Source organism: Pleurodeles waltl, chromosome 1_2 (genome assembly GCF_031143425.1).
Source record: "Pleurodeles waltl isolate 20211129_DDA chromosome 1_2, aPleWal1.hap1.20221129, whole genome shotgun sequence".
In the NCBI taxonomy this organism is placed as follows: Eukaryota; Metazoa; Chordata; class Amphibia; order Caudata; family Salamandridae; genus Pleurodeles; species Pleurodeles waltl.
The window spans coordinates 305,783,078-305,810,760 of record NC_090437.1 but is presented as its reverse complement, the minus strand read 5'-3'; the positions used below and the strand labels follow the sequence as shown (position 1 = coordinate 305,810,760).

Below are 27,683 nucleotides of genomic sequence, written 5' to 3'. Positions count from 1 at the left end.
GGTAGCTCACTTTCACTTGAATTAGGACAATGCTGAAATGATCCAGGTCCACAACAGATTGCTCATGACAGTTGCCTTGATTTCATATACAGTTGGCCCACAAACAACTATCCCTCAGTAGAGGATCTGTGGTGAACTGCATACAGGTAAGGTTTCTAGGGATATGCTGTACCACATTAATTTGGCAAAGTTTTGATCATGCATATCTTTTGTTTTGCCACAATGCATTTCAGCAGAGTGCCACATCACTCCATGATCACGAGTACGATTGTAAATTGATTATGGAGTTCAACCATGTTTTGACATTATTTCCTGTCTTACAGCACCTCGACCAACCAGGAAGATCTAATGAGACAATACTAGGATCTCTAAAGGAATACAAAGGTAAAGTTTTATTATTTTTTTACATTACATAGCTCACTGACGCCCACATAGTACAGAGCAACCGTCTTTAATTTCATGGTCCTGAAGAAGGCCTCTGTGCAACCCATGAAGGATCTAGTTACTACTGAAACATGTCGAACCGCCATAGGTTGAATTACTCCCCTTGCCATTTTTACCACATTTATGAAGGAAGGGGAGAAAATAGCCATTGTCTACTGGAGAGGTGTTTTTAACAGTCAATTTATGTACCTTTGCATCTCTGTTATTTGTCAAGAGTGTTCATCTTGCCCTTCAAAACCCCCTCCCCCCCACACCTCCATCCCAGTCATAGGGCCTCCATCTGAACACGGAAGTACTGGTCTTCTGCAACAAGATCTCCCCATGGGCCTCCACCTGGTGGCCATCGGTGCTAGGACCAACACCTACACCCACAGCCCGCGCTAAAAATCTAGAGATCTCTCTGGATGTTAAGCTCAACATGACAGCTCACGTCAATGCAGTGTGCACCTTCTGCTTTCACAGTCTACGCATGCTGTGAAAAATCTTCAAATGGTTGCCTGAGAACACAAGATGGACTGTCACACCATCACCAACAGGCTGGACTATGGCAACACCGGAATCTATAAACAACTCCTAAACAGACTCTGGACCATCCAGAACACTGGTGCAAGGCAAGAATCATGCTCGACCTCCCACACTCAACCCACATCACACTGCACCTCAGGAAGCTTCACTGGCTCCTCATTCACAAACACAGCCAGTTCATACTTATCTCACACACAAAAAGAGCTCTACACATCACAGGACCAGAATACCTGAACCCCCACATACAATTTCAGCAACCCACCAGACACCTATGCTCTGCCTCACTCTCACTTGCACACATTCCCCACATCCGCAAAATCAAAACTGGAGGTTGTTCACTCTCTGACATCGCACCCAAGACATGGAACGACCTACCTCTACACATCAGACCCTCCTTACTTCTTGAGTTCTGTAAGGAGCTGAAGACTTGCCCTTTGTATACGGACATTGGGGACTAAAAAACTACACATAGGCCCAAGTGCCTGGATACCCACCCAGATGATTAGTGTGCTTTACATATCAATATAACATTACAAGAGCTCCCTTGCCTTCGCAGGGTTGTAGCCTAAGGGTGTGAGGAGCCCTCTGATGAATAATGCCAGCGGGCTGGTGGGTGTGGTCTTTTGTCCTATATTGAAACACTCTCCTTGTTCTACAAGACACCAATAGGTCTCTCACTCTGCCTATTCACGATTCCTTGCATTCAACAGGGTACCTGCTAATTTTTTGCTAAACTTCCCTAATCCTGTAATCAGCCACACATAATATACCTCACATACTCTGTCACAGACCAGGCTTGTTCAGGGGTTCTCTGGTAAATATGAAAGATGAATAATGTAAATTCCATCCTCTCTGGTATTCCGGCACATACAGTGACTTAGATACTTAGATCAGTTCACTGATTTCAAATAGTGTTGAACATGCAGTAGAAATATTACTACAATAATGGGTAATAACCAAACTTTATAAGAGGAGAAAAACATTTTAGAGCAAAATTCACTCTTCCTTGGGGTGAACATATTGTTGCCATTAACTGCACCAGTGTTGGCAATCCCATTACAAAAGATTTAAAAACTGCCAGTTTTTCTTAAATGGGAAAAAACTACCTCTAGCATTTGCAATGTGGTACGCTGGTTATGTATGATCACTGAACACTGAAGTGTTTTGCATTTTATCCATGCTGTTGAAATTAGACTGTATTATGTAACATGTGATTGGCTCTATGTGAGTCAATGGCAGTAACTTGTATCATCATTTTAATGTACAAACTAATAACTAACATAATTTGTTTAGTTTATTAGCACAGAGCTACATGTACTGAATCATTTGCATTTCCTTTTTTAGGCTCTTTCGTTACTTTAAAAAAAAAAACGAAAAATTAGTTTTTGACCCGCCCGTTACTTACCATATGCTTGGCTTCATTGGCACTCCTATTTTCTTGATTTTTATCGGTAAGCTTGTGTTGGCTTTTAGTTTGTCTCTGTATGTCTGTTTTTCTTCATGGTGCATGGAACACATACTGGCTGTTTTCCTGAGAAGTGTTCTTCCGCACTGCTTCCACTTGGATTGTGGTACATTTGTTGTTATTGCTTACAAAACAACTTGATTACAGATTGGTGAACCCTAAAATCACCCATATCTCCCTTTACCTCTTCCCTTCCCTGAGCCCTAAAATCACACTTACCCCTTTTACCTATCTCTAAACCTTAAAATCAACTTTACCTCTACCCACCCTGAAGGGTAAAGTCACTCTTTTCCCTACCTACCCTTGAACCATATAATCATCCTTATTGTGCTTTACCTCTTTCCATGTATTAACCCTAAAATCATTCTTACTGTCCTTGATCTCTACCCACCCCAAAGCCCTAAAATCACCCCTATCTGCTTTTACCTCTACCTATGCCTAAACCTTGAAAATCACTTTTTAAAAATACCATAAAGTATGTTATTTAAAAAAAGGAAAATGTTACTTATTCAGTAAGCATCTATTCGTGGTATGTAGTGCTGTAGATTCACATGCTGTGCTTACTTCTGCCATCTAATGTTGTGTCCAGATGTGCGCAAGTTGTTTTTCTTTAAAGAAGCCTCCTGTTGTTGGTAATGAGTATGGTCATTGACTCCCTTTTTAGATAGTTTTCCATACAGTGGGTGAGGATGGAATGTGAAACGAAGCGATGTTAAGGGAGATGTCCATGCAAAGAAAGAGGAAAATGAGAGAGAAAATTGAATGCAATGGCTGCAGGTGTCCAGGAGCAGGGTGGGTGAATTTGAATCTACAGCACTACATGCCATGACAAATGCTTACTGGGTCAGTAACATTTTACGTTTGAGGCATGTGTGGCTGTAGATACTCATGCTGTGCTTAGGCTGTAAAGCAGTCCTCCCAGAAAGCAGTGGCTAGCTTGTGGAAGTTGTAGTAGATTGAATAAGTGTACGGATAACTGCCTAGCCAACATTAACTTCTTGGCGTGCCAGCACATCCACACAATAATGTTTTGTAAAAGTATGTGGTGTGGAACAGATAGCAGCTTTACAGATATCAGCTATACAGATGCTCTAGAGGAAGGCCACAGAGGCTCCTTTTTTTCTGAGTGGAGTGGGCTCTGGGAGGAATTGGCAATGTCGCTTTAGCCTTAGTATTGAATGTCTGGGAACATTTTACAATCCATCTTTCGATGTCTGATTTGGAAAGGACCTTCCCTTTCTGGGATTGGAGAAAGCAACACAGAGCTGTTGCTTCTTCCTAAAAACTTTAGTTCTGTCAGTACAATACATGATAGCTTGTTTAACATCCAAAGTATGGCGAGCCCGTTCTGCAACTGTGTCACGTTGAGAGGAAAAAACAGGAAGTTCAATGGATTGATTGAGGTGGAATTGTGAGACCACCTTAAGGACAAATCAGGAGTTGGTGCAGAGGACAACCATATCCCTGTGCATCTGGAAGAAAGGTCTTTAAAAGGTTAGTGCCATGCTGACATGCCTGAGTGAAGTGATTGCAACCAGAAATGCTACCTTTCAAGAGAGAAACTGGAAGGGACAGGAATGGTGGGGTTCGAACAGAGGGCCCATGTCAATACAATGTTGAGGTTCCATGTTGGGGCTGGTGAGACCAAAGGAGACAACACTCTTGAGACCCTCCATAAAAACTTTAATGACTGGAATCCTGAAGGGGTAAATGTGTTGCTTGTTCTGAAGGTAGGCGGCTACAGCAGCTAGGTGTAGTCATGTGGATGTGAAAGCTAAAACACAAGTTTGCACTTGAAGTAGGTGACAGGCCTGCATGCTTCTTTGAGAATGCTCATGCATTCGGGTGGAAAATTAAGGTACCCACGTTCAAGGACTTCAGGATCCAGATCACAAAATTGAGAGACTAGGGCTAGGGCACCTGATTTCCCCATGGTTTTGAGTGAGGAGGTCCAGCCTGTTGGGGAGCCTGTCATGGGAAACCACTGAAAGTTTGAGGAGGGTGGTGAACCATTGCTGGTGTGCCCAGGTGGGTGCCACAGAGAGGACAGTGAGAGATGCCTGCCAAAGCCTCCGAACCACAGATGGAAGTAGTGGGAGAGGAGGAAAAGCATAGGCAAATATCCCTGACCAACTCATCCATAGTGCATTGACCCTTGACTGTGGGTGTGGGAACCCAGAGGCAAAGTTGGGGAAATTGGCGCTTTCTGCCATGGCAAAAAGGTCTATCTCATTGAGTCCCCAACACTGGAACTACTGGAGAAGGACTTGAGAGTGTAGTTCTCAATTGTGAACTTGTTGTGGCATCCTGCTGAGGTCGGTAAATTTGTCTAGTTCCTGAAGGTACTTCGCTAGTAGATGGATCTTGTGTCGTAGAGCCTACCACCAAATGCTCTGGGCTAAGTGAGAGAGCTGAGGAGGTCTGGTGCCCCTTGCTTTTGAAGATAATACATGGCTGTCATGTCAGTTTTGGTAAGGACTACTTTACAAATCAAGTGGGACAGGAAAGCTTTCAACACAAGGTGAACAGCTAGTGTTCCCGGTAACTGAAGTGTAGACCATGGCGTCGGAGTTCCCACTGGTCTTGGATGTAGGAAAGTACCCTCTTTTTGGCATGATTACCCCCACTTTTTGCCTGCTATTAGTATGCTTAGACTATTTTCAATGGGATCCTGATAAAAAGGATGCCAGTGATTGTGCTCTCTCCCTCCAAATTTGGTTGCCTAGCACCTTTGTGCACTCCACAATTGGCATACTGGTGTCCCCTTATAAGTCCCTAGTCCGTAGTATATGGTACTAAGGGCACTTGGACACCAGGGGTCCCAAATGGGCTGCAGCATGTATTATGCGACCCATGGCAGCCCATGCAAAATATGTCTGCCATTGCAGCCTGCATGAAAAGGTGCATCCACCCTTTCACCATAGGTCACTACACCAGGTCACTGCAAGTCACCCCTATGGTAGGCCCTCCTATCCCAGAGGGCAGAGAACAGGTCCCTGTGTGAGGGCACCCCTGCATGAGCAGAGGTGCCCCTACAAACTCCAGTTCCAACGCGCCGGACTTCGTAAGTGTGGAGAAGACATTTTACCCAGGTTCTGTGTCCAGCTACATAAAGCTATCTCCGAACCAGGGCATGTTTGGTATCAAACATGTCAGAATTATACCCCAATACTAAAGCCAGTATTGGTTGTATGCTTCCATGCACTCTCGGGGCTCCTTGGAGGACTCCCCAGTATTGCCGCTACCAGTTTTCTAGGGTTTTCCAGGTAGCCCGCGCTGCTGCCACCACTCAGACAGGTTTCTGCCCTCCTGCTGCTTGACCAGCTCAAGCAGGGGAAGGCAGAACAAAGGATTTCCTGTGGGAGAGGGAGGCAACACCCGCTCCCTTGAAAATAGATGTTACGAGGCTCGGGAGGGGTAGTCTCCCCAAGCCACTTGTTTGCTTTGAGGGCCCTCCTTGCATAAACAGGCTTGCAACAATCTTGGTCCCTGCTCTGGTATGAAACTGGACTAAGGAAAGGGGACATCACAAAACACAGGGAAGGTGCCCAAAGCTCCTTCAGGTGGCCACTTGATACTGCCATCTTGAAACCAAGATGTGCAGAGGCCCCTGGGAGCTTCTGAGTGGCCAGGTCAGGCAGGTGGCGTCTGAGACCCCTCCTGAGAGGTGGTCACCGTGCAATGTGACCAAAGCCCATTTTGGAGCTATTTAGGGACTCCCTTGTAGGTGGGTCGTGCAAGACTTTAACAGGACTCCTCTGCATCATTTACTTCTGCTCCTAGCTACCGGAACTGCAACCAGACACTTCAGGAACCTACAAGACTGCAACCCCCCAAGACAACCTCACCTTGCAGCATTGTTTCCCTGGCTCCTTCCAGCAACTGCAACATTTCCACAGCTGTGCATCCTCTTGGGTCGGCAAGACTTCAGCTGCACCAAGAAGCAAGAAGGAATCTCCCTTGGAGTGAAGGAGTCACTCCCCTGCATCTGCAGTCACCTACAGCAATGACATCCGGCTGTGTGGATCTGCTCTCTTCTGGAACTGTGTGGATCCTGCATCACAGGTACTGGTCTGGAGTGGTCCTCTTGGTCCTCTCTGTCTGCTGTCTAACATGGGAGACGGTGAGCCCTTGCCTCTCCTTGCAGGAGAGCACCCCTGTTCCCAGCGAATCTTGCAGCAACCAAGGCTTCTTGACTCCTGCTCCAAGGGATCTTCAGGCTCCGAGTAGCCCCAGCCTCCAGCACTTCATCCAGCCAAGGACAATCTCCTCTCTGATGCTCCAGCGACGTGGGACTCCTCTCCAGGTGTCTGATTGGGCCTCACTGCAACTTACTGTGCCTGCTGCCAGTGGGTTGCCTGTGGGGGCTGCAACTGTTTCTGCTGGATCTCTCGACTGCTGAGGGTCAGTCCGGACTCCCCTCCAAGGGTCGAGTCCCCTTGACCTTGCTGGCCCTCCTCAGCCTTGCAACTCTTCTTTTGCCTCCTCTTGCATTTGCCAAGGCTTGTTGATGGTTCTCCTAACCACTGACCATCTGCTACCCGACGGCCGATGTGCGACACCGTCTGCACTTCTTCAAGGACTACTCTTCAACTGCTGGGCTCCACAGCTGGTCTCCTTCTTCCTGCGTTGACTCAGATCTTTGTCCAGAGAAGTGTGGGTAGTGGCTCCTGCCCCAACTGGATTCTACCCCATTCTTTTGCAGCTCCTCCTCTTCCAGAATCCACCTTTGATTTCCACTGGTCAGGTCCTGTTCTTGTACAATCCATTTCTAAGTCCTCTTGTTAATCCTTGGGAAGACCAGTTACTTACCTCTGCTCTCCTTGTCCAGGGGGCACTTAAGTACTTACCTCTTGGGGTCCCTAGATCTTCAAGCTTCCCTCTAACTACTACATATCCTTGGGCAGGGGACTTCATTTTGCATTCCACTATTTTAGTATATGGTTTGTCCTCCACTAGGGACCTAACTATTTTTCACTGATTCTTACCAATGCTTGTTGTTTCTTGTGCCAATTGCCAATTCCTAATTATTACTATGAGATCTATATATAGTGTGTACTTACCTCCAGTTGGGGGACTACCTAGAAGTAATCTCATGTGGTGTTACTATAATAAAGTACCTTTATTTTTGTAACACTGTGTGGATCCTTTCATGTGTGATAAGTTGTTGGTGACTATTGTGGTACCGCATAAGCTTTGCATGTCTCCTAGATAAGTCTTGGCTGCTCATCCACAGCTACCTCCAGAGAGCACTGGCTTCCTAGACACTGTCTTTATAAACTAATAGGGGTTGCCTGGACCTGCTATGAGATGCCAACACCATAGGTGTCCCCCACACCCACCAGCTTCCTACATCGGGCAATCAGATCCTGAAAATGCACACCCCATCTGGTAAGGGAGGCGTTGTAATGGTCCTCAGTGGAACTGGGTCGAGAAAAGGCCACTGTGCAACAGGTTGTTGGTGTTCCACCACTGTAGAGAGCAATTAGTGCGGTGGCTGATCAACACTTAATCATCCCATTAACCCTCCACTTGGGACCACTGATGCACCAAGCACTCCTGCAACGGATGCATGTGTAACCTGACATAGAGCACTATGGCAATACGAGAAGTTATCATGTTGAGGAGGCGCATGACTGTCCTAACCATGACTTGGTGGCCTGTTTGAAAGAGAGGGATTAGTTTCTGGAAGGACTATCTTGGCAGAATTTGGATAAGCTCTACCAACTTCTGATTTGAGGATTGCTCCCAGATATGGATGTATCTTGAGGGGCTGGAGATGGGATTTTGTTGCGCTGATGGTAAGCCCTAGTTGGTGAAGGAGATTTATTGTGAGCTGAGTGGGTTTACAGCAGTTTTGACGGTTGCCACTGGTGATGAGTCAGTCGCCCAGATAGGGAAAAAAAATGAACACCTTGTCTGTGTAGATGAGCAGCCACTTCCGCAAGGCACTTGGTGAACACCCTTGGTGCAGTGCTGACCCCAAAGTGGAACGCCTTGAACTGGTAATGCTTTCCGCTGGCTACAAACCTGAGATACCAGCAGTGTGCCAGGTTGATTAGCTGAAAATAAGCATCCTTCAGGTCAAGAGCAGCCATGAATTCGCCTTGTAGCAGCGGGATGACATCCTGAAGAGTAACCATGTGGAAGTGCTCTGAAAGAATGCATTTGTTTAGGGGCCTGAGGTCCAGAATGGGTCAAAGGGAACTGTCTTTTTGGGGAATGAGAAAATACAGAGAATATACTCCCATGCACTGTTTGTGGTGGGGACTGGGTTCTGTGGCCCCTTTGAGAAGAGCACTTGGACTTCTTCCCCGAGTAGCTTTTGATGCTCTGGAGAGAGTTTGTGTTTGCGAGGTGGAATGGTGGGAAGAGGGGATGTGAGCTCACGACAGAAACCACGTTGGATAAAATCCAATATCCACTGGTCAGAGGTGATGTTCCACCAAGCAAGAAAAAAACTTTTGGAGGCGGCCCAGACAGGTGTTGTATGATCAGGGGAAAGGAGAGGTAAGTCAGGGCTTAGTGGCAACCTTTACGCCTGCCTTTTGCATTGTTGCCGCTAAAGTACCCTTTAAAGTAGCCTCTGCTGGAGGACTGTTCAGCCTGTGGAAATTGGTATGAGGTGGAGGCCTTGGGGGAGGTGGTCTTTGAGCCTCGATGGTAAGGCATGCAGTGACTGGAGCCACAAGAAGTAGTTTTCTGTAGGTGGCCTAATGATTTCGCTATCTCCATATCATTCTTTATTTTTTCCAACATCTGGTCAACCTGCAGTCTGAACAGGTGTTTGCCATCAAACAGCAGGCTGAGAAAGATTTTCTGGACTTCCAGCTTAAAGCTGGAGAAAAGGAGTCAGGCATGCCCTCGCAGAAGGACACTGGAGTTGACCCTCCTAGTAGAAGTGTCTGCGGCATCTACCTTACAGTGGATGGTGGTGTTGAAGATCTGTTTTCCCTTAGAGACACTCTCATAGCCCCTTTTCCTGTGCTCCTCTGGGAGATGTTGGAGAAGCTCTTCTGTCTCATCCCAAGAGAGCAGCCCAATGGAAGTGGTTGGCCAAATGCGCAGCTACCCTTTACCTGCAGCATCTATCCATTTATCCATCTATCCATTTACTCTATACCTGGTGGAGGGGCATCACCAGATAGTTAGCCCTCATACGTACAGTGGTGACCACTAGAGAGTCAGACGGGAACTGGTCACAAATGTACTGGTGGCTAGTAGGGAAACCTTGTATTTTTTTGGTCCATCAAGTGTGATGATCCTGGCACAGACAGGGTTGTGAAAAGTATCCAAGGTGTGATGCAGTATGCCTTTGAGCATGGGGAGGTACTGGGTGGAGCTGTGGGTGGAGGAGAGGGTTTCAAAAGGAAAGTCCTTCTCCAAAGGCGCAGAGTAGAGATATACCTTTAAGAAGAAGGCAGCCCGACTATTTAGTCCATGAAACAGGAGGCAAGCTCTACTCCAAGCCCTTGGAGAACTTTCTCAAGCAGGACACACAGCAAAGTTCACCCTTTACACTCTTGTTAGTCAGAAGCAGCATCTGCAGGCCAATCCAGCAAAGCAACCCAGCAAAGGGACAGTGCTCCTACTCCAACTCTTCTCCTGGGCATAGGTTCCTCTTGATTCCAGAAAGATTCTCAAAGTCTTGGGTTTTGGGTCTTCTTCTCATACCCCTTTCTGCCTTTGAAGTTGGCAAACTTCAAAGCAAAGTCTCAAGTGTTTGTGAAATCCTTCCTTGTCCAGGCCAGGCCCGACACACACACCAGGGGGGTTGGAGACTGCATTGTGTGAGGGCAGGCACAGTCCTTTCAGGTATGAACGACCACTCCTCCCTCCCCTCTAGCTCAGATGGCTCATCAGGATATGCAGGCTACACCCCTGCCCCCTTTGTGTCACTGTCTAGAAAGGTGCAAAACAGCCCAACTGTCAAAATGACCCAGACAAACAGGGGCATATTCGTTTGCGCCGAATTAGCGTCGTTTTTTTCGAAGCAAATTCGGCGCAAAACTAACGCCATATTTATACTTTGGCGTTAGACGCGTCTAGCGCCAAAGTATGGGCAAATAGCGTCATTTTTTTGCGTGAACGCCTTCCTTGCGTTAATGAGATGCAAGGAAGGTGTTCCCGTCTAAAAAAATGACGGCGACGCAAATGCGTCGTATTTATACTCCCGGGCAAAAATCACGCCCGGGAGTGGTCGGGCATGACTCCTATCTTTACTAAGACAGGAGTCATGTAAATGGCGTCTGGGCGTCGTTAAAAATGGCGCAAATCGGGTGGAGGCGATTTTTTGCGTCAACCTGACTTGCACCATTTTTAAGACGCCCTAGCGCCACTTTTCCCAACGCCGGCGCTGCCTGGTGTACGTGGTTTTTTTCCACGCACACCAGGCAGCGCCGGTCTGCTTGCGCCGGCTAACGCCATTCAATAAATACTGCGCACACATGGCGCTTCAGAATGACGTTAGCCGGCGCAAAATTTTTCGACGCTAAACTGCGTTAGCGCAGTTTAGCGTCAAAAAGTATAAATACAGGCCACAATCCACAAACAGGCAGAGTCATGGAATGGTTTAAGCAAGAAAATGCCTACTTTCTAAAAGGGGCATTTTCAAACAGACAATTAAAAAAAAACTTCACTAAAAGATGTATTTTTAAATTGTGAGTTCAGAAACCTCAAAATCCATATTCATATCTGCTCTCAAAGGGAATCTGCGCTTTAAGAATAGTTAAAGGCAGCCCCCATGTTTACCTATGAGAGAGATAGGCCTTGCACAGTGAAAACCGAATTTACCAGTATTTCACTGTTAGGACATTTAAAACACACTAGTATATGTCCTACCTTAAACATACACAGCATCCTGCCCCAGGGGCTACCTAGGGCCTACTTTAGGGGTGCCTGACATGTAGTAAAAGGGAAGGTTTAGGCCTGGCAAGTGGGAACACTTGCCAAGTCGAATTGGCAGTTTAAAACTGGACACAGAGACACTGTAGTGGCAGGTCTGAGCCATGTTTACAGGGCTACTAATGTCAGTGGCACAACCAGTACTGCAGGCCCACTAGTTGCACCTCTAGTGCACTTTACTAGGGACTTACCAATAAATCAAATATGCCAATCATGGATAAACCAATCAACAGTACAATTTACACAGAGAGCATATGCACGTTAGCACTGTTTTAACAGTGGTAAAGTGCCCAGAGTCCTAAAGCCACAAAAACTGGTCAGAAAAATTAGGAGGCAAAAAGACTGGGGATGACCCTGCAAAAAGGGCCAGGTGCGACAGCTAGGGTCCGCCCCATATGGGAGAGGATGACAAGATGTTTCTGTCTGGCATCGATCTCCTCTTGCAGTTTGTGGAGGATTGGTTTGACCATTGTATGCTGGATGTGCTAGACATGCGAGCAGTGGCGAGGGGAAGGAGAGTGTGTACTCATAGCAGGCTGTGGGGAGGCGAATCCTCGATCTCCAGATCAGACCAGGAGCTGTTGGCAGGAGAGAAGGTTCTCTCATTTTCTGCCGAAGGTTGTGGGAAATGTTCCCACTCAAGGTCCTTGAATCCAAACGGGTCTGGTGTGTAATCTGTACTCCTATGAGACATCAGAAATTACAGACCTAATGGAGTTCAGTAGACGGCATTTCACGTGGCAGCGAGGACAGTAACAAAATGATGTCAGTTTCATCACCGATGAGACACGATGGATGGATGGGAGATGGCAGGAAGCCCTGAAGGGTGAAGGTCCACATGGGTCGAAGCCGATCTGAAAGTTGTCCGGTGAAGCTTAAGACATCAACTCGAAATAAGAGAGAAAAAGGAAAATATGTTTGATAACAATATCGATGGGTGGAGACTGAACCAAGAACCGCAACATTGTCAAACAGGAGCACAGTAGCACATGCCTGAACCTGATGGTGGGAAGGATTAGGTTTGTGGCATGTAGGGCGGTAGATTCACATACTCTGCATACTTTTGCCATTTAGTGTTGGGTCCAGATGTGTGCAAGTTTTTTTTTTCAAAGAAGTCTCTCGAGTCACAAGGCAAAGCGACTCCGCTTGGCGATAGTGCACATGGGAATCGACTCCATTGTTAGACTGTTTCCCCGCAGTGTGGTGAGTATGGAGTGTGAGTTAAAGTAAGAGATGTCAATGCATATGTGTATAATGAAAATACTGCAACTGCCACAGGTGTCCAGGGAGGAGAGCGGGTGCATGTGAGTCTACAGCACTGCATGCCACGACAGATGCTTACAGGGTAAGTAACATAATCTGTTTGATGTTGTGTGATGTAGATACACATGCTCTGCATAGATTGTAAAGCAGTGCCCTCCAGAAAGCAGTGGCTAACCTGGGGATATTGCAGTGGTCTGAAAAAGGGTACGTAACACTGCTTGTCCTACATTTGCTTGCTGGAGTGCTAAGACATTCGCACAGTAGTATTTAGTGAAAGTGTGTTGAGTGGACCATGTAGTTGCTTCAATTCAGCTATTGGTATATTGCCAAGGAAAGCCATAGATGCTCCTACCTTATCGGTACAGTGTGCCCTAGTAGGTGTAGGTAAAGTTCTTTTAGCTTTTGCGTGACAAGTCTGAATGCATTGGACTATCCATCTTGAGATGCCTGATTTAGATATAGGCTGCGAGGAGGCGAAAAAGCAACAGAGTGGTTTGGTATTATGAAACTCTTTAGTTCTGTCAATATAATACATTAACACTCTTCCTACATCTTATGTATGTAGAGCCCTTTCTGCAACTGAATCAGCAAACTGATAGTTCAACTGACTGGTCGAGGTGGAAAGCTAAAACTGCCTTTGAAGGTAATTGTGAGTTAGTACAAAGGACTACCCTATCTTTGTGTAGTTGGAAGAAAAGGTCTTCCATGGTTAGTGCCTGGAGCTCACAGACATGCCTGAGTGAAGTGAATGCTACTAAAAAGGCTACTTTCCAGGCTAAAAATTGCAAAGGGCAGTAATACAAAGGTTCAAATGGTGGACCCATAAGGCTGGTAAGTACAATGCTGAGACTCCAAGCTGGTACAGGGGGAATCCAAACTATGACCTTAGGAGCCAAATTGCAAGGTTGAGATACTTTGGATTTTGGTGCCTGATTTCTCTGTAGTTCTGAGTAAGAAGCTCCGGGTTGAGGGGAAGATTCTTGTGTGGCACAACCGAGAGCTCAAGTAATTTGGTGGACCATGGATGTCGAGCCCAAGTCGTAGCTACTAGAATGAGGATGAGTGACATTTGCCTGAGCTTCCGAATCATAAATGGAAGAGGGAAAGGTGGAAAAGCATAGGCAAAAATTCCTGACCAATTCATCCATAGAACATTGCCCTTGGTTGGGGGTGCGGGTGCCTGGAGGCAAAATCTACACATTTCGCATTGTCTATGGATATGAACAGATCTATGTATGGAAAACCACATTTTTGAAAGTATAGGAAAAGGACTAGGGGGATTCTCATTTGTGGACTTGTTGCCACATCCTGCTGAGGTCGGCAAGGCTGTTCATGCCTTAGAGGTGTTCCACTCACAGGTCAATGTGGTGATGTATTACCCAGTGCCAAATCGTATGAAATAGGTGTGATAACTGTACAGAGTGTCCCCCCCCCTTATTTTCGTAAATAAAACATGGCTGTTGTGTTGTCCGTATGGACTAATATAACTTTGCCTGTTAGGTGAATTAGGAAAGCTTTCAATGCCAGGTGAATGGCTTGTAGCCCTGAGACTGAGACCACTGGCTTGCAAACATTCTGGTAGTGGACGCATGTGTAGTTTGGCATGTGGTACTATTGCAATGTGGGATGCCATCATGTCTAAAAGTTACTGAACTCTTCCGAATTATGTGTTGATTGCATGAATCTGTTTCGTCAATGTTGTTATGTTCTGAATTCCAACAGAATTCAGGTAAGCTAACCCTAGCTGTGTGTTGGCTGAACCTGTGAAGGTTCGCTCTAGGGAGCATTCTAACCCATAGTCTTTTGCCCACTGTGCCACTCTAGAAAGAAGGCCATGTTATGCAAATCAATACTGACCCCACTCTGTATTAGAACAATCCAACCCGAACTGCCATGTGAGTACCTCTGTGGAAGACAAGACAAGCAACCCTAGGCGGGCATCAAGCTATATACTGCAACCATCTGCCATCTTGGTATGGCGATCGGTGAGTACGTTCTAGGTCACTGTACTCACTGAAAAGAAAGAGGTGAAGAGGGCTAGTAGAAAAAGTTGGTATCGATGGCACTCTCATGAGTGAATACTTCAAGTGCCTTCAGTTTGCTTTCTAGATGTCTGTATGGGCACTGACTGGCTTTCTTAAGGAAGGCATGATGTACACAAAGAATGTGAAATTTCATGTCAGCTAAGATGGACGGATGACTATCAGTTTGCATGAGATTTTAAAGGGTTGTATGACAATGACACTATATCATATCAAAGTTAACAGAGACCTAAAATTAGATTTTATTTGCCATATCGACCTACGGCTGTGTTGTAAGGTAAGTGTACATTTACTATTCTAAACTCCACCCATATTCACTGGGAAGAATGAATACATAGAATTAAGTATTTATATGCTTGCCTTGTATTGGAATTGAGGGTTGATGTAGTGAATACGATTAAGTGTCATGAGATACATCACTTGTAATACAGTGCCTCACCACCTGTTAAACAACTGTTGTTCTTTCAGGGGGCTAGCCTGTCTTAGAAAGAGGGTCATACATTCACTGCCCCTTATAACTCTGACCAGTTAACACCTATTTATTGTTAAATTTGTAAGAGGAGATGCCAATTCATTTAGTAGCAACTGGTATTTAAGTTCATCCTTTCAGATACATTTTAGTGCTCCTTGAAGCTTGCCAGAATATGTCCAATTAGAGCTCACAACGTTCCTGTCCTACCCTTAAGAAATATTCTGATGGGCTAGCGAGGAACATCACACTGTGGTGGGCCATGTTGTTCTTGCGTGGTTGTAAAGTTAATTTGAGAGTTTAAACATTTAATTATTTTCCATTCCTTTCTTGGAATAAGCCTCACTTTTGATGGCATTTCATGATTAAAAGTTAGTGAGTTTGGGGCTCTTTTTTCATCACTTTTTGAGCCGAGGCAGCATGTATGCGCTCTCTCTTGACATGCTATAATCTATTCTGTGGGCTTTCACCATGCCCATCACTTTCATTCGTTCCTTGGCCTCCCTTTCAAAATTTCTTTGGTTTGTTAGATAAATGCTTTAGGTTTGTCCCACCTTGACGCTGTTTTGTTTCCTGCCTTGGAGACTGACCCTGTTACATGGATTATTGCATAATTGGCTATACACCTTAGTGTTGGCGCACAATTTTTTTCTTTTGCCTCTCCACTTCGCGCTTGTGGCAGTATGTTGTCTCTTCCTCTGGCATCTTGCTGTAACTTTGCGTGTCTGCACCCGACAAAGGCTGCAAGCTAGAGGGGGGATTCTTTTTTATTTATATAGCGCAAACTCGACCAGAAGATTGGAGAGCTTTACATGAGCACCAGGAAATTCTTCCCAAGTTTAGCAGTTGAAAAATCTACAAACTGGTGCACAGCGGGAGAGCCGATACTACAATATTTACTGCACTTGGGGAATTCGCCCCATAATGCTTTGTAGAGCATTCCTTTTACAAAACATTTTGCCCATAATTCAGCCTGTGGTGGTCCTAGGACAATGGGACTATCACCAAAATATTCAGTATGGAGTGCCGTTTTTGTCCACTCATCATCTGGGCCCCCACACTAGGTTGGGGGGGACTGCAAAATCATAACATCTCCCAACATTCAATGTCTTTTTATGCTCTCTCATATCTGGAGCTTCTGCTATACAGCTGGGAATAGTTTGTGTTCTTAGGGCCTTGTTTGTCATAATATTCTAGCAGGCCTGCTAGGCCTGAAAATGTGTAATGCACTATGACCTCTTGGGTTGAATATATGGTTATACTGCAATGCTATCTGCTTTTTTCTTTTCATGTGGTTATGCCCTTTAGGAGCTAACTATATGTTTACATGACCAAGTTTCTTCCAAATGCTATTTTTGTTGTAGTGCCCTCAAGTTTCTTTTGGCTGTCCGCTTCGTGCTCGGGGTGGTATGCTGTTGTTTCTTCCTCTAGTATCTCACCTCTGGCATCTTCCTGTTTCTTTGCCTCGTTTCTCTGCGGTGTCTGCATCCGACAAAGGCTGCAAGCTGGAGGGGGATTCTTTATTTATTTATATAGAGCAAACTCGACCAGAAGATTAGAGCGCTTTACATGAGCGCCGGTTATACTTGCAGTCTCATTCCTAAATTCTTCCTAAGCTTAGCAGCTGAAAAATATACAAACTGGTGCCTTTTAAATAGAAAAAAAAAATAAGGGAAACTCTCAACGCAGCTTTCCCTAGCACATCGGGAGAGTCAATACTACAATATTCACTACACTCGGGAACCTTACGCCATAATGCTTTGTGAGGCGTTCCTTTTACAACTCATTTGTGCCCATAACTCAGCCTGTGGTGGTCCTAGGACAATGGGACCCCCACCAATGGGTCAGCACGACACGCTCTTTCTGTCCAGCTCATCTTCTGGCTCCCCACACTGAGCTGGGGGAGGACCCCCAAAATCATAACATCTCCCACCGTTAAATGTCTTTTTAAGCTCTCTCAAGGCTGGAGCTTTTGCTTTACAGCCGGGAGTAGTTTGTGTTCTAAGGGCCTTGCTTGTAATATTATTCTAGCAGGCCTGAAAATGTGTAATGCACTATGCTGTCTAGGGGCTGAATATATGGTTACACTGCAATGCTCTCTGCTCTTCTCTTTTCATGTGGTTATGCTCTCTAGGGGATGACTTTATGGTTACATGACCATGTTTCTGATAAATGCTATTTTTATTGTGGTGCCCTCTAGGGGATGTTCTGACCATTACAGTTTAATGCCATGTGTATGAAGGACTGCACAAACACAATTTATGTCTGATAAAGGTTGAATGTGCTGCATGGCTAAATACTTATAAGGTCCCAAAGGTGAGACCTATTGGCTATGCCAATGCTTGTTAAAAGATAGTAGTTAGCTCTGTAGACTCACCAATCCTTCATTCAATTTGAAACACTGGATACATCAAAACAGTGATGCTCATCCAAGTAAGTATCTTTAACTTTGGTTGGCTATTGGATTATAACTCGAGAGCTCCCATTGTAACCAGATGGAAGGCCTTCCTCTTCCCAAAGTTATCAGAAAACATTTCACCAAAGGGAAGGTTATTTTTAAAAGCTTGACATAGAAATATATCCAATGTAGGGGAGAAATTAGAGGCAGAGCTGTAATACTCCAGTTGGATTTATGCCATGGTGGGAAAAGAGAATGAGATTATACTAGAGTGGGAGTGGTGGTTGTGACAACTATGTTGAGGGATGTGTTAAGGGGCAACATGAGTGAGAGTTACAGAGTAGCACACACGGAAAAGGAAGTCACAAGGTTTCCCTTATTCTTATTTTTTCTATACTGGCCATAATGCAGATTTCAATGTGTGGGGACACAGCGTCTGATTTGTAACCCTGCATTGAATTTATCCTGAACTACACCCATTATAGGAATGCTACAAGCAGCCGCTTGCTCTCTTCAGCACGCTTTCTATACAAATTACTCATTGGATGAAGTAACTGGGATACCATGGCGTTCCGTCAAATTGTTCCTAAGAACCTATCTGTACCAGTATCATACTCTAACCCCAGGACAGCAAAAGTGTGTTCATCGGGAAGCTACAAATAATCAGAAATAAGAAAACTGTTCTGAGGGTTTGAAAGGTGCTGTAACTAAAAGTAACTCCAAAAGCTTGAAGTTGAACAACAACTTTTCCTAAGTTCAAAATATACAATAATTGGCAACATCAAGACCCACAGAGTTAAGCAACATCTTCAGAAATATCGTAATAACTGTCGTTCCACTGAATTCCCTTAACAGCACATTGTATTCCTTTCTGAGAGACCTTGGCAAATATACATCAGAGAAAAATAATAATGCCCTAACTCCATGCAGTTGTGCTGCTACACACATTTTGGAATTAACTTTTAAAATTCCCTGCACCCCAAGAGAAAAAAATGAATGTAAATTGTCCTTTTAAATGAAAGAAATCTGCACTTTTCAGTGCTAGCTTCTAGAAAAAAAGGTAGTAAGTGAAGAGGCAAAAATGCACCCAAGATTCAAGTACAGTTTAATCAGAAAACACATATACTCATGATATCAAACATTGTATTTCAAAACACGAAACAAGCAGGAACTCGGGTGTCCAACCCAGCCAGTAATTGGATGATTTAAAGTGCTTAAATACAACATTTTGGAAGACAGTTAATTTACCAAACAGAAATGCGTTTCATTTAACAAGGTACGGTGCAAGGGAATTCACAGTGCTGATGCAAAGAGAGAGTTCTAGTTCATTTATTTGGGCAGATGTTTCTTGACAATGGTGATGTACTCTTGCACATCTTCTGGGGACCCCAAGACAAAAGGAACTCTCTGGTGGATTTCTTGTGGTTGTATATCCAAAATAGCCTCTGTACCCGTGGTGGCAATTCCGCCAGCCCTCTCCATGATGTAAGCCATGGGATTACACTCGTACAGAAGCCGGAGCTACAAAAGCAAGACATGATTTAAACTTCTTGATAAAAGGCTTTCCTGCATCACTTGAGCAACAACTTTCATTTTTCATAAAATTACCTTATAATTAGTTGGGATTGTTTTGAAACCAAAGAAGTGCAGCATATACAAACCAAGACAAAAATGATTTACTTTAAAGTTCATTTTCTAGAATTGTCACACATTTTTTCGTAGATCTTTTTGTTACGTTTTTAAATCTCAAACACAGTGGTAACGTCAAACAAGTGTTTGGTTTACATCAAAGCACGCTAGCTCAGTCATTATACCAACATTTCCAATGCTAGAGACGCGTATGGAAAGCTCCTAGCAATGTAGATATGAATACAGTTCAGCTGGACCACCCTCAAAAGGAAACGCCTATCCAGCTCCGCGACCCTGGGCCAAACCCTCTGCCAATGTTCTGTGGAAGATCTCAGGAGTCCATGTCCTTCAACACCTGCCAAGTGCGTCAGATTATATCAAATCACATTTTTTAGGGCAGCCCCATGCCTGGTACACCAGTTTCTCGGACCTCATGCACCATTCCATACTGGTCTCCCACTCCTGTATCACTGGGAGCACAGCACTTTCCCATCTCCGGATCAGCTCTCACCATGCCACCATCAAGGCAGCATAATTGTCACACATTTTAGGGCAAACTTTCTGTGAAAATTGATAAACTGGTGAATTGTACTTATAGTCCTTTGTGGAATCAAATGGCCCCTTCATGATTCACAATCAGGTTTTCGGGCAGGATATAGTACTGAAACTGCACATTTGGAAGCCTCTAAGTTTATTAAGGAAAACGTAGAAGTCTCTTAGGCATGGTCGTACTGTTGGACCTGTCGGGTGCATTCAACAAGGTCTCTCATGCCACTCTTCTGAACAGATTAACGAAGAATGACATCAATGCCAAGGTTCTCTCTTGGCTTAAATCGTTATTGGAAGGCAGATCCCAATGAGTGCATCTCTATTCTTTTTCACCCCTTACCACCCAACCACTCCTATGTAGGGTGCCCCGTGGCTCGACCCTTAACCCTCTGCTGTTAAACTTGTACCTTGCTCCCTTAGCATGCCTGATTGAATCCTGGGGAATGAAGGTGGTCTCCTATGCAAATGACACACAGCTTCTATTTTCCTTTCAGGAATATTTAAAGACTACCCTCTACGAATTCAAGGACTGCCTTAAAGGAGTGGCTGTCTAGATGGGGGCAAAGTTCCTTAATTTGAATTCCAACAAAACTGAAGATCTCCTTTTTGGTCCTAGCCCCACAAGCCCCCCCAAAACAAAAGCCTCTGGTGGCCCGAAGATGCAAATCCTCCTCCAACTCCCACAACCTCTCCAACGAAATCTGCCCGTTCCTTCTCTACCCAAATCAGACAGATATCTTCAGTTTGTTTCCTCAAATTTAAAGATTTAAGGAAGCTGCTACACCTTGTTCCGGAGGGCACTCGAAAAATAGTTGTTCTTACAATGGTATCTTCCCGTTCGGACTATGCCAACGGCGTTTATCTGGGCTGTCCTGCTTTTTCGACTCACAGACTTCAGATCATTCAAAATTCTGCAGGCAGACTTATTTGATGAGTTTCTTTTCAACAGCATATCTCCCCTCACCTGAAGCTGCTTCTCTGGCTTCCTGTTGTGAAATGCATTAAATGTAACGCACTTACACTGGTGTTTAGGCCCTTCCTATAGGAGACACAGGTGTCTGTACAAGCGACACATAGCACTCAGTTCTAATAATCTAAGCCTGATGCATGTTCCTAAATTCTCTAAATCTCTAAGTGGAGGTGGCTCCTCTAGAATACTAATGGATAAACTACTGAATGCTGTGCCGCTCAATCTCCGCAGGGCACCGTCAGTCTCCATCTTTAAAACAGACCTGAAAACTTTTTTTGTTTGGTTAACTCTTAACGTAGCCACAGTCTGATATCAGTCTTCTTAGCTTTGAGCGTTGGGATGCTTGAGATGAAGCAGCAGCGTGATTTACAAATGTCTTTGATTGACAGAGAAGTCAATCAATTATAGTGCAAAACAGAACATGCACAATCCAGTCGCACAAAATACTTTTGATTGCATTTTGTAACAGACACACTGCCAATATTCCAACCACCAGCTTAGTGTTGGACTGCTGTACACACTGGCTATTTCAGACAGATGTATTTAATCAAAAACATTCTACAAAAATAGTGAGTGCATTTTCAGATTGGACGGACATTTCGCCGGTGTTCTTTGCTTAACCTTGCGGCGTGCAGGAAACCCAGGAAAACAGAGTTTGGTTCACGGTTACTTTCCTTAATGAAATTCTAATCTCACGATACGGTAGTCCTTTAAATGATGTGGCATTTTTGAGGTTTATCTAAAAGCTTTCTGGCAGAACTTTAGTTACAAAATACTACAAGGAGAGTGTCTTTCATTCACCTTTGGGCCAGCCCCCATCTGCCATTGTTCGTTATTTACATTTTGGGATGACCCACTAGTATTTACTCTTTATTATCATGCTGTCATGCAACGGGGTGCTAGGTGTGTAATTTGTGAGTACTCCCATCTTAAACAACTAGTCCAAAACGGCATCAATTTCTAGATGTGTGACCACATTACACGATTTTCTGAATTTGATTAAATATAAATAAACATTTAAAATGTGTAAACAATTCAAATTAATGTTAGGAAGCAGACAACCACACATCAAAAAGTCGTAGTAGATATTTATTTGGTGCATAATTGCAGCCCAGAGCACTAGAATAAATTAAATCAATTCAAACGGAAACAAGAGGACTCGGAATTTACAGGGACCCTTCAGCCATATAACCAGCTGCAAGTAAGTGTTCCTGTTGTCTAAATGGGTGTTTGAGTCCCTTTCACAAGGTCATGAACATTCGACGGAGAAATAAGGTGGCCCTTCTGGGGTACATGCCAGTTATTTTCTCATATTTGTCAACTACAGTAGGTGAAGGTGAAATAAACCAATCTTGCCATCAGAGTGGTCATGTCAATGTTACACGGCCAGTTCCACAGGACTGTTGGTAACTGTGCACAAGTATGACAAGGATGGATTATAAATGGATACAGGAATCAAAGCGTATAAGGAGCACTGATGCTGGTCTAGGATAAAGGCATGAATTGTACATCTCAGACCATGAACAATGCGTGTTGTTGGCAGTTGAGGTTGTTTTTTTGGGGCACCTTTAAGCTGTACGATGTACAATATCAGGGTACTAGAAATCACTACAGATATTCAGTTTTCATGTTTGTGTGGCCCAATGGGAGTCTGTTGGGCTAGTCCGCCTCCAAGTTCACGACAAAGTAGATACGAGGTTCTAAAATTCAGAACTGAGTACTTTTCTCGGCCACTACAGTTGTTGCTGTGTGTACTAGAGGTTCCTTCCCTTAGAGAAGCCAATGAAACCACAAACGAAAGTAAGCCTGATTGGATCTGCAGGAGCTAGGACTTTTCTTTTTTCAACATTCGAATGCACGAAGCAGCAGAAATAAGACACATCAGCTTTTCTAAACACCTTTCCTCAGCCAATTTGTTGAGGAGAGTTGGGGATTGGAATCAATGCCAGCCCCCGCCGTGGCCCACGGGGATTCGTCTGTAAGTACAACCGTGCGGATCACTACTATGAAGCCAACAGACTACAATATCTACTAGATAATGTATTGCAGTCTGGGTTCTCGGTTGAACCCTGTAACCCGGAATAAGTAATGTCAACAAATTATACATTAAAACCAGCCTGCTCACCTTTCCTTTGGGACTCTTTGAATTGGCAGGGTACAAAAAGATCCCTCCGTACACCAGTGTGCGATGGACATCTGCCACCATCGAGCCTACATATCGACTGCCATAAGGGGAGCTGCCGTCCTGCAAAAGTTAAGAATAAAATAAAAAGCAGGGAAGTTAGATGTACACAAGTAGGAGACAATCTGTATTTTGTCCCGGTATAGCTTAAGTATCGTTCTGATGGCAAGGAAATAAAACACTAAGCTGTATCAATAGATTGATTTGCTGGACCATAGGATATTGCCCTTTGGTTCAGTTTACATTAAACAATTTTTCAAACAGGAAAACTGTGATTGAAAACTAACGTCACCTGTGATTTATTGTCCTATATACTTCAGTTTAACATTCCTAAAGTATACCGAAGTTCTCATCCCTCTGGTAAGAGCTCTTTTGCTCCCTAGGTCTGGGCTACATAGGTATCTCATTTCAACACAAGCAATACAAAAAAAGTCAGCTAGAAATGTATATAGCAACATGTTTTTCCGTAGATAGCTAAAGAAAACAAATCTTCTGGTGGCTAAAACAATTGACATTTGGTGGCTAAAACAGTGGAATTACAGGTACTAGTTAGTGAACTGTCACACAAGGGATTGCAGATGTTACAAGACATTACATACAGTAATATAACTTTCAATATCTATATTTTCAAGGCGATGTGGTTGACAGAGAATCATGTTTTTGGGGTATGGAGGGAGAAAATCTGGATTATGATGAACGATTTGTCAGTCTTACCTTCTTGTTTGAGACAGTATAGTTTTAGAGCAATCTTAGAATTGGAGACAGGAAGCAAAGGGCAAGTCAGTGGAGAGTGAGTTCAATTAATGGCATGCAAGCAGGTTAACCCCTCAAATGCGAGGAGCGAGGCGTTCATGTCTTACACATTACCTCCACAGTGCAAAGAATGTCAACGTCAAGCTCTCCATGGAGGGAGTGTGGAAACCTGTTGTGCTTGCAGCTGAGGCTTCCCCCGTTTATATCCCTATCAGGGTCTGCAGCAGAAGCACTTGGGCGTAAATCCTGGATCCCACCCTGTACAAAATCAGTGACAGGAGTGCGCGGTGGCCACGGTGACAATTACTTATGTACTGGACATGGCCAAAAAGGACACAGGTAAGTGTTGCGGTGCGTGTCCTGTGCCACTCCTCACTCTCACACATGGAAAGAGTTAGTAGAGGCCTCTCCAAAATGGATCCCTGCTCGGGGATTGCATCAAGCTGCAATCTGCCACTAGACGCTGGCACGAATCTTAGGTGGAGGATGGGGTTGTGTGGAATGGAGGGGCAGGTCAGCCCTTCCAGAACAAGGGCCAACACCTCAAAGGGTACATCTTTTAACAGACGTATTTTCTCTTCCAAATGGGAGGGGGTGGTTTGACTGCTATCCTCTTGATTGCCACCTCAAGGAAGAGAAAATGTATGGCAGCCATTTTTTTTTGTCAGCGACTAGGCACTTTAGGTTGCCCCCTTAGTACGGTACTACATACAATGGTCACTGTTAGAAATGGGGTCTTTGGTTGGCAGTCAGGTTACCCCCTGTCCAAGCAAGGACCCTCACTCTAGTCAGGGTAAGTCACACACAATCCAAATTATCCTGTGCCCACCCTGTGGTAGCTTGGCACTGAACAGTCAGGCTTAACTTAGAAGGCAATGTGTAAAGTATTTGTGTAATAAATCATACAATAACACTATATAGCACCACAAAATACAACACACAGTGTTTAGAAAAATATATAATATTTATCTGGATATTTACAGGTCCAAAACAATAAAAGATGCAATAAGAAATTGTAGAGATATCACTGAAAAGTGATATGAAGTGTCTTAAGTCTTTAAAAAGCAAACAAAGTCTCTTTAAACCACAAAGTACCTGGTTTGGAGTGAAAAATCTCCGCACAGGCCCGCAGAGGAGGAGATGTGTGGAAAATGGTGTGTGCGTCGGTTTCGCCCCTTCACACACGGACTTGCGTCGTTATTTTTCACGCGGGGAAGACGTTGCGTAGATTTCCGGCGTGCGTACAGTCTCCTCTGTGGGTCGCGGGGTTTTCAGACGCCCCGGGGTCTGTGCGTGGAATCCTGGGCTTGTTGTCCGGCTGTGCATCGTTCCGGTGGGCTGTGTGTGGAATTTTCTCCCTCATGGCAGGCGTTGCATCGATTTCCTCTCCGGAAGTCGGGCGGCGTTGTCCAGGCGGGCCGTGCGTCGAAGTTCTGGTCGCAACGCAGGCTTCGCATCAATCTTTTCCTCGTGGGGTCGAGCGTCGTCTTTCCGGTTCGGCGTGCGGTGAATTTTTCACCGCGGAGCAAGCTGCGCTTCGAATTTTTCACTGCAGAAGGAGTCCAGTTGAAAGAAAGAAGTCTTTTTGGTCCTGAGGCTTCAGGGAACAGGAGGCAAGCTTTGTCCACGCCCTTGGAGAGCACTTCTGCAGCAAGGCAAGAGTTCAGCAAGGCAGCAGGGCAACAGCAAGGCAGCAGTCCTTTGTAGAAAGCAGTCAGGTGAGTCCTTTAGGTAGCCAGGCAGGTTCTGGTTCAGGTTTCTTCCCCAGCAAGTGTCTCTGGTGGTAGGGCAGAGGCCCTGTTTTATACCCAAATGTGCCTTTGAAGTGGGGGAGACTTCAAAGAGTGGCTTAGAAGAGCACCAGGTCCCCTTTCAGTTCAATCCTGTCTGCCAGGGTCCCAGTAGGGGGTGTGGCAGTCCTGTGTGTGAGAGCAGGCCCTCCACCTTCCCAGCCCAGGAAGACCCCATTCAAAATGCAGATGTATGCAAGTGAGGCTGAGTACCCTGTGTTTGGGGTGTGTCTGAGTGAATGCACAAGGAGCTGTCAACTAAACCCAGCCAGACGTGGATTGTAAGGCACAGAAAGATTTAAGTGCAGAGAAATGCTCACTTTCTAAAAGTGGCATTTCTAAAATAGTAATATTAAATCCAACTCCACCAGTCAGCAGGATTTTGTATTACCATTCTGGCCATACTAAATATGACCTTCCCACTCCTTTCAGATCAGCAGCTACCACTTCAACAATGTAAGAGGGCAGCCCCAATGTTAGCCTATGAAGGGAGCAGGCCTCACAGTAGTGTAAAAACGAATTTAGGAGTTTTACACTACCAGGACATGTAAACTACACAGGTACATGTCCTGCCTTCTACCCACACAGCACCCCGCTCTAGCGGTTACCTAGGGCACACATTAGAGGTGACTTATATGTAGAAAAAGGGGAGTTTTAGGCTTGGCAAGTACTTTTAAATGCCAAGTCGAAATGACAGTGAAACTGCACACATAGGCCTTGCAATGGCAGGCCTGAGACAAGGTAAAGGGGCTACTAAAGTGGGTGGCACAACCAGTGCTGCATGCCCACTAGTAGCATTCAATTTGCAGGCCCTGGGCACACATAGTGCACTCTACTAGGGACTTATAGGTAAATCAAATAGTCCAATTGGGTATGATCCAATGTTACCATGTTTAAGGGGAGAGAGCATATGCACTTTAGCACTGGTTAGCAGTGGTAAAGTGCGCAGAGTCTAAAAGCCAGCAAAAACAGTGTCTAAAAAGTGGAGGGAGGCAGGCAAAAGGTTAGGGGTGACCACCCTAAGGCTGTCAGGTCTAACAGTCACCATTGGAAAAGGAAGAGTATCCTCTTTCCCTTGGTGCCCCCTCTTAGAAGGTGACCATGATTGATCCCTGATTCATGATTCATTCCTCCCTAGACATCAGAAAAGAGTCATTTTTTGGGGGGGGGGGGATAACAGAAATATCGTCCACTGGCACAAGGGACAACCCCACCAACATCCCCCCGGGGGCATCCAATAATTTATGCAGATTGGATCACATCCTCTCATTTGAACCACCATGTAAAGCTAGAAGAGATTTATGCTGCAAAAATATATGGTGGTTGTTAGCCTTTTTTCCTTTTTTATTGTTGACACCTAGGGGCTTTGTCCTGCCCCCACCCCGACACATCAGTGTACCTTACTGAAAAGGGGATAATGCTCCCTTTCTAATGGATTCCTCTATGGGGATCATGGCTGGGCCTGCGACCGCCTAGTAGGGATCCACCACTAGCCACCATAAATGTATTTGGCAGGATAGCCTCCTCGTATAGGGATCAAACCTCCCACTGGAGCAACTATAAATTTACAATTTCCTGTCCACCTCTCAATGGAGCCCCCTCAGGAAAGGAAAAATGTCTAGCAAACATCTTGCTTTTTAAGCCTCAACTAGACAGCTCATGCGTGGTCTCTTCAAGATATATGGTTTACTGTTAGTGGGCTTGGAGGCTGCCCATTATTTACCATTGGTTGGCTTCAAAACCACATTCAATTGGTTGCTTACTGCTGGTCAGCTCTGGGATCAGTTCTTCCCTCTTCTATGTGACACTCTCCTTGGTGCATGGCCCAAGAACTTGTGTTCTTACACAGCTTGGGTTTTTGGGAGCTATTTTTTTCTTTTTGTTGAGGGACTCTACAGTGTGGCTGGCTCTGTCGTCTGCTTCCTTTCCACTGTCTGTGTTTGCTTGTTCTTACTCCCATTACCGTGCCTCCACCAAGCACAATAAATAAGCAGGGAGATCAAATGCCTTTTTCCCGTTCTCTTACTTTTACTTTGGTTATGTATATAGTGCAAACTCACGTTGAAGAGCTTTAAACAAGAACACATTTATCTTGTGTAGCCATGGGAAGAGTAAGTGATTTGCCCACAATTTCAGGTTGCTGGACCAGCGCTAAGACTCCAACCTGGCTCCCCAGCTCCAAAATCGGCAGCTTCGTCTGTTACGCCACATCCTCTCCCCTCACTTGGAGATATCACAGCAGATAAACATATTTACATAGATATTTATTTATGCACTGATTTATATGGCGTAACCTAAAC

The 27,683-nt window shown here is 44.9% G+C and overlaps 1 protein-coding gene across 1 annotated transcript in view; it reads right to left on the bottom strand.

Moving 5' to 3' along the window:
* Positions 1-18,598: 18,598 nt before the first annotated feature.
* Positions 18,599-27,683, bottom strand: part of LOC138299848 (fructose-1,6-bisphosphatase 1-like) — a 60,210-nt gene continuing 51,125 nt past the window's right edge. Inside the window, exons 6-7 of the mRNA XM_069238490.1 lie at positions 22,784-22,903; positions 18,599-19,031 (exon numbers count right to left, since the gene is read on the bottom strand). Coding sequence (XP_069094591.1) covers positions 18,840-19,031; positions 22,784-22,903 — 312 coding nt within the window. The 3' untranslated portion in view covers positions 18,599-18,839. The remainder of the gene's footprint in view (positions 19,032-22,783; positions 22,904-27,683) is intronic.